The 6140-nt window shown below is 49.0% G+C and overlaps 4 protein-coding genes across 4 annotated transcripts; 1 reads left to right on the top strand and 3 right to left on the bottom strand.

The window, feature by feature from the left end:
- Positions 1 to 328: 328 nt before the first annotated feature.
- On the top strand, positions 329 to 948 carry BDQ94DRAFT_28814 (uncharacterized protein). The gene has a single exon (XM_026775410.1). The coding sequence runs from the start codon at positions 497 to 499 to the stop codon at positions 881 to 883; it is 387 nt and encodes a 128-aa protein (XP_026619317.1). The 5' UTR covers positions 329 to 496; the 3' UTR covers positions 884 to 948.
- On the bottom strand, positions 379 to 2054 carry BDQ94DRAFT_155774 (protein kinase-like protein). The gene is made up of 2 exons (XM_026768534.1): positions 1417 to 2054; positions 379 to 1367 (listed from the first exon to the last, which is right to left on the bottom strand). The coding sequence occupies exons 1-2, from the start codon at positions 1955 to 1957 to the stop codon at positions 1015 to 1017; spliced, it is 894 nt and encodes a 297-aa protein (XP_026619316.1). The 5' UTR covers positions 1958 to 2054; the 3' UTR covers positions 379 to 1014.
- A 1063-nt stretch (positions 2055 to 3117) lies between these two features.
- BDQ94DRAFT_164598 (uncharacterized protein) lies at positions 3118 to 4250 on the bottom strand (the record flags this gene model as incomplete). Its single annotated transcript, XM_026770063.1, has 3 exons — positions 3118 to 3857; positions 3927 to 4024; positions 4129 to 4250. The coding sequence occupies 3 exons, from the start codon at positions 4248 to 4250 to the stop codon at positions 3118 to 3120; spliced, it is 960 nt and encodes a 319-aa protein (XP_026619315.1).
- On the bottom strand, positions 4006 to 4971 carry BDQ94DRAFT_178499 (uncharacterized protein; the record flags this gene model as incomplete). The annotated part of the gene is made up of 2 exons (XM_026773142.1): positions 4006 to 4585; positions 4684 to 4971. The coding sequence occupies 2 exons, from the start codon at positions 4969 to 4971 to the stop codon at positions 4376 to 4378; spliced, it is 498 nt and encodes a 165-aa protein (XP_026619314.1). The 3' UTR covers positions 4006 to 4375.
- Between the last annotated feature and the right edge of the window lie 1169 nt (positions 4972 to 6140).

Genomic DNA, 6140 nt, shown 5'->3' with positions numbered 1-6140 from the left:
ACTTCTTCCATTTTCCAGCGGTAAATAGGACCACGCAATTGTATCCTGAGTTAGACAATGCTGAAACCGAGCGGTGGCAGGGTTCCGACGGCCACACATTGTGCTGATACCGTGATTTTCAGGCCGATCATATGCTTGGCGACGTACATGTAGCTAGCGCCTGAAGCCCACCATTTACGTATCTTACTCCGCTTTGAAGCGCTGTGACCAGGCTTGCATGACAGGGGGATCTGTATGCGTTGCCTTCATCCGTTGTTCCTTCTGATTGGTTCTTGAGGTCTAGCATTGCACACTGAATATCCTTAGATTGATCATAACCTAGGCTTAGTAAGGCCTGCTTTAAGAGGAGAACACTCTCTGATCTCGATGTATAAAAGCCATGAAGGTTGGCATAGCAGGAATCATGGTTTACTACCTCTCCAGCTCTCCAAGATCCAAGTAATATTGTCTTCACATTTCTGTCAAAGATACACTGCCTTTCATCATCGCATCCACCATGACTAGCGAGACTACTATCTATAATGTTTACCGAGTTGTTTTCAGTCAGAGCCGCGGACCAGACCACGAGGGCATCGCTCTAGTCCCTGCCCAAAACGCAAATCAGGGTGCTGGCAGATTCTACCATGTCCAAGGGGATGTTGGGGTGGGAATGGATTACGACATGAGACCAGGATACCGTTTCGGCGAGAGTAAATCCTACAAAAGCTCCACCTTGCAGTTTCAACTGCCAAAGACACAACTTGCACGTTTCGAAGAGATCACACAAAAGTGTCCTCCTCCATACGACCCCAGAGTATTGACGGAATCGAGTCCTGATCCGCCCGTGCGGAATTGCTCCAACTGGGTTGACGACGTTTTGACGGAAGCAAAAACACTGGCCTGATCAACTTTGCACATATCTGTAGTGGTACAAGCATGTTTCCAGAACTTATTCTCAACTGGCTAAAGGGGAATGTTTGAGGAGAATGATGGTGATGGGCGAATGAGAGAACGGTGCATGTGACATAGTTATTATCACCAAAGTGTTTCGGTCAAGAATGAATGCACCGCATATTCGGAATAATACGGTTCGAGAATTTGCGCTAAATATTCAGTCCAGTCATTCTGCCATTTCCACACATAGAGAGCTTTTGAAAATTCCCAGTATTCGGGATACCAGCCGCTGAACTCCCAGTCTAGGATTCCTGTGACGTTCCCATTGTTGACCATGATATTCTGAAGGCGAAGGTCTCCATGGGTAAACACAATACGATGTCTTCTTTGAGAAAGCATACCGGCTAAGACATTCTTAATGCGACGTTTCGGTGCCCTTGATTGATATGCATCGATAATTGCATTGTTAAAGTCACCTTCCGAATCGAAGGGTCCTTAGTGGCGTCAGTGCCAGTAAAATATGTGTTGAGAGACCCCACTCACCCTTTATTCCATAACCCTCCAGAATTGGATCAGTAACAGGGCCAGAGTCAACGGAGCCTATGTAATGGCTGTGATCAATCTGGCGGAGCTCGCGAAAATACCCTTTCAGTTGGTTGGCGACTCGACTTTTTGTGACACCGTCATAAGCTTCCCAGGTCTTGTCCAGGCTCTGACCTTCAACGAAGCTCATGAATATGTAGGTATCGAAAAGACTTCCATAGTCTTCAATATCTCTGTCTATTGGGCCGTAAGAGTAGAAAGCAAAAATCTTCGGTACCGGTACAGTTTCCGTATTTTGTTCGACAAACATCATGCTCTTCGCCTCGCTCAGTGTGACATGGGAGCCGAATTTGACAACAACTTCGGGAGATATCTTCGCTATCTTCACGCCGCCCCAATCGAATATGGTATTGCTGGAGTTAATTTTTGTGTTGATGCTGTCTGGATAGGGTACCGCGAAACCAGGGGCTGAGTAGAGGATATTAACTTGTGGCCGACAGTCGACAGACTGGGCGTTCTGGTTTTCTTCTGCGCCGGACATGGTAAAAAGAGAACAGACGCGATAAGTTTTTGAGGTACTGTATACTGGGGTAAACAGACAGCGGAGAGAGGCAAGGCAGGAATCAAGCGATCTAAGGAGATACGTGAAACATGCTGCTAGAACAGGGCTATGCTGCCTTATATATGTCCAAACGCGCGTAGGCTGCAAGAAGTGGGCCTAACGGAAAGCGGCTCGAGCTAACCTGATATGGTAATCCCAATGTTTGTTCCACGAACTGGTGCTCTAATAGCCCCTGACCGGATCATACTGGTTAGATTGTACAATCTCCCGTAGAGATTCCGAATATATACTATCTAGGATGAGGTAGAGCAGCCCTACGCCTGAGTAATTCTGCTGGAGCGGCCGGATACGAAATATGTACTCTTTTTAAGAACGGCCGGAATCGAGTTAATACTCTCCTGTTTCCGGCATCCCAGGTGTCTGATGCTGATGGCCAATCCCGCAAAATTGTTGTGCACAGAACAAGTTCCACGGTCGGCGTAGACACAGTCGACCCGTGAAAACAATGTTAGATCAAAAGATTATGGAAAGGGAGAAAAAAAAAAAAAAAAAAAAAAAAAAAAAGAAAAAAGAAAAAAAAAAAAAAAAAAAAAAAGAAAGGAAGTTACATCGACATAGGCCAGCATTCTACATAGGAACCATTATATAGGCCAGTATCCTACTTAGGCACTACCATAGCTTGGCGAATGACCGTCAAAAATTTGAACAACATCCTGGCATTTAGCGTGACTTGGACGCTGTGGCGACTCGCCATGGTGGGGCGATGAGATCAACAAAGAAACGCAAAAGCGGTTGACATTTCACCCTACTCGGAAGTGTCTATTACTCGTATGGCTTGGGAAGTGTTGTACGGCTAGAGCACATAATGAAGTCAAGGCTTCATAAGCAAGTAAATCCGGAGCTGATTAACCAGCTGGCATATCCTGAAACAATATAGTTGCATGGGAAGAAGCCATTCGATACCTAGACCAACAATTTTTTTTTAATTTCCCTTGCATGATGAGTACAGCCTCCGCTTTTCGCACGTGAGGGGGAGGGTTGATAGTGAACTAAGGGTTGAGTCCCGAAACAAAATCCAACACGGACGTTGGGACTTCCTGAGCACAAAAAGAGAGCCTTGGACGCTATTTGCTCCTGGGCTATGAACTTGTCACCGGCCGGGCTTCAAACTTCAAATTTCTTGACCATCGTCTTTGCAAAGATTTCAAATCCCTTCCAGTGAACCTCCGACCGAATTCCTCCTCGATATGTTCCCATTCAAGTTTTCGGTACACTAATTCACGAAGGAGCGCATCTTCCGCATCTGAGTAAGGCCGGCCCCGATGGCGGCTGGGGAATGAACGAGATGCTTCCGCTCGAGCCCTTGCCCTGGTTCGAGGGCCCCTGCCCGTGGCGAGCTCGGCGTACCCCAACATGCTGCACGCGGGCTCCTTCCGACGATGACACTTTGACCGGGAGATTCTAGATGGGCTATACACGGTAGTCTCGGTCACAGGCTGGAGCCCTCTGCATCCAGAGAAAGTGACTTGTGATTCTTCATCCAACTGGCAGGAAGCCATCGAATCCTCTGATCCCAACATATTGGACAAGCCACTCTTGCTCCCATCAGAAAGCGGAATCATTGGGCTGATCTCACCACTTCGGCCGTCATCGGCAACATCGGGTTGGCTTTCGCCGGGCACGCTTATCCCACGAACTTTGGATGCAGCTGAACTTGTTTCGGAACCGCTATCCATATTTTTGTGGGCTACTGAAGCTTCGCAGCTATCAGTATCACTTCTTGTCGGTATTCTAGAGAATAGTTCATCTGGGTGGAGCAAGTCGTCGCTGTTAATGCTGCTTGTCTCATCACAGTCATCCTCAAGCCCGGTGACTGAACCTGGGCGGGGCAAGATCACTGGTAGAAGAATGAGCCTCGGGCAACAATATATAGTAGATTTGGACGAACCTTCGCCGGATGGACCAATAACGCTATCTGCGCGAGGGCTGCTACACACCCCATTGGAAGAAGCAGTTGCGTGATGGTTCGCAAAGGGCCTGTTCTGGCTATTTTTCGCAGGGATGGATTTGCCATGCTCAACGTGCTGAGCTGCCACGTCGCGAAATGCGGTCTTAGGCTGGGGGAAAAGGGAGTGTAGGCATGGAAGTACATGGAAATTGGAGGTTTCGGAGGCAATGGGTGCTTCATAAGGGTTGGGGAACGTGAGCCAGGGAAATTGCAGGGTAAAGAAGAGGAAGTTAAGGCACCATTATAAGAAATCTGGCGATCCATCTTGGAAAAATGAGCAAAAAGTGGGAAGTAGTCTGGGGACAAAATTGTTGGGAAATGGATTATGCTGTCTGCGTAGCTGCGTAATGATTTTGTCGAGCTGGACCAGGGTATTTATAGCTAGCAGATCAGGGGCCGACTGAAGTTCCAAGACCCATGATTGGGGCTTCAATGGAGTAACACGCCTCCCAAAGCCGGACCGGATGGCCATGGACTAAGCCCCTCCCTGTCCTGTACTCGTGCTCACGCGCCTCACGCGCCATGAGTCTGGAAAATGATTGTTGTATCCATTTCACTTTGAACCCAGCCAATGCAATCGACCAGCCCATGGAGTTTGCCTGGGATCACGGTCTACCGCAGGGACAATGCAAGAACTACCCATACAGAGTAAATGCTCTAATGCACGGCTCGAACTCCGCCAAGTATCACATCATACCATCACAGAATATAGCCGAGCTTCAACAAGTAGCACCGCAACCTTGCTACATTCGACTAATGACAGGGCGCAGTAGACCGGACGATCGGAGATGAAGGACCAATCGGCCATGAAATTGGTAAGCAAGATGCCGCGGATATGTGAATGGCGATGGCGATGGCGATGACGGTGACGGTGTGCCGCTGCCGAATAGCCGGCCAGAGCCATGAATGAGGCATTTATGCCATTGGACATGGTCCTCCGAGGCGCAATTTCATCAGTATCCCAAGTAATCCAATCGCATAGCATAGCATGACACCCGGGATCAACATGGACTGGGGCGAGGACAGGCGCGCAGGGACGGGCGACCGCCGGAAACGGGTAAGACGGTGTGAGGGTGAGGGGTAGGAGGAACAAGCGTAAGCCGCAACGCGTAATCAGCCTTGCAGCCTGTTCGAGGCATCAGTCTCTTCGGCCCTTGAGTCAGGGAAGCGCAGATGGTAGATGGGTACCTTTGAAAACTGGTAGACAAAACGAGGTCCCGTACAAACAAGCGACGCATTTTCTGACAGTATAGGCTAGAGGGTAGAAAATAATGCATACAACCACTAGACAAAAGGCGGCAAAACAGAAGGGAGAAAATCCGATTCAGCTGAACAGCCGGTCAGAGCTGAAGGGGTGCCCTTTCCAGGATTCTGGAAGTGGAGGCGACGGGGAGAACGAGGGCGCAGCCGCAATTTCCGACAAGGAAAAAAGGAGGGGGGTGGGGTGGCGAACAAGGCACAAGGCAGCAAGATTTTTCATTCTCGGAGCAGGTGAGACGAGGGGGCCGCGATCGGGTGAGTGAGTGCAGAATATGGGAGGGGGGGATTGAGGGAAAAGAAGGGAAGTGGGTGAAGTGGGAGGGCCAGAGGGTAGGAGGTTCTTATATACTCGGAGGAGGTGAACGGGCGGTGATGACAGTACGGCGTATCGGGCGACTAAGCCGAGAGCGGCAAAACTAACTGCAACAGGAAATTCACAGGTCCTCAGATTACAACTATACTACCGTAATACGCAGAAGCTCTGACTGTTCAAAAAGCAGGGCATAGCAAATCATGCGCATTCCCAATCAGACTATGCCATGGTCATGGAGAAGCAGAGCTACTGGACTTCAAATTGTATTTATATACATATAGCTATCCCAGAATCCCTCCTTTCGACTTTTGCAAGGTATGTTTTGAATCGAGCTGAGTGACTAGTTCGTTGACAGGACAGCGACGGTGGCAAGTAGTCAGAAGTGATGAAGCTATACTAACGTTCGACTGTTTCAGTCCGTTTCCTTGAAGGACACAAGGGAGATCCTCCGCAGCCTGGTTTTCATCCGGATTTTCGGGATCAACAAGGATTTTGGCCCAGATCTTATGGCTGTCCTCAGCAGCTGCAGCTTTCACACCCGCATTTGCAGCGTTCTTGTTGGCTCAGAGGATCAACTCAAG

The sequence above is a fragment of the Aspergillus welwitschiae genome (assembly GCF_003344945.1).
Source record: "Aspergillus welwitschiae strain CBS 139.54b unplaced genomic scaffold BDQ94scaffold_147, whole genome shotgun sequence".
NCBI lineage: Eukaryota > Fungi > Ascomycota > Eurotiomycetes > Eurotiales > Aspergillaceae > Aspergillus > Aspergillus welwitschiae.
The sequence above is the reverse complement of the archived record's forward strand: the minus strand, read 5'-3'. Positions and strand labels throughout refer to the sequence as shown.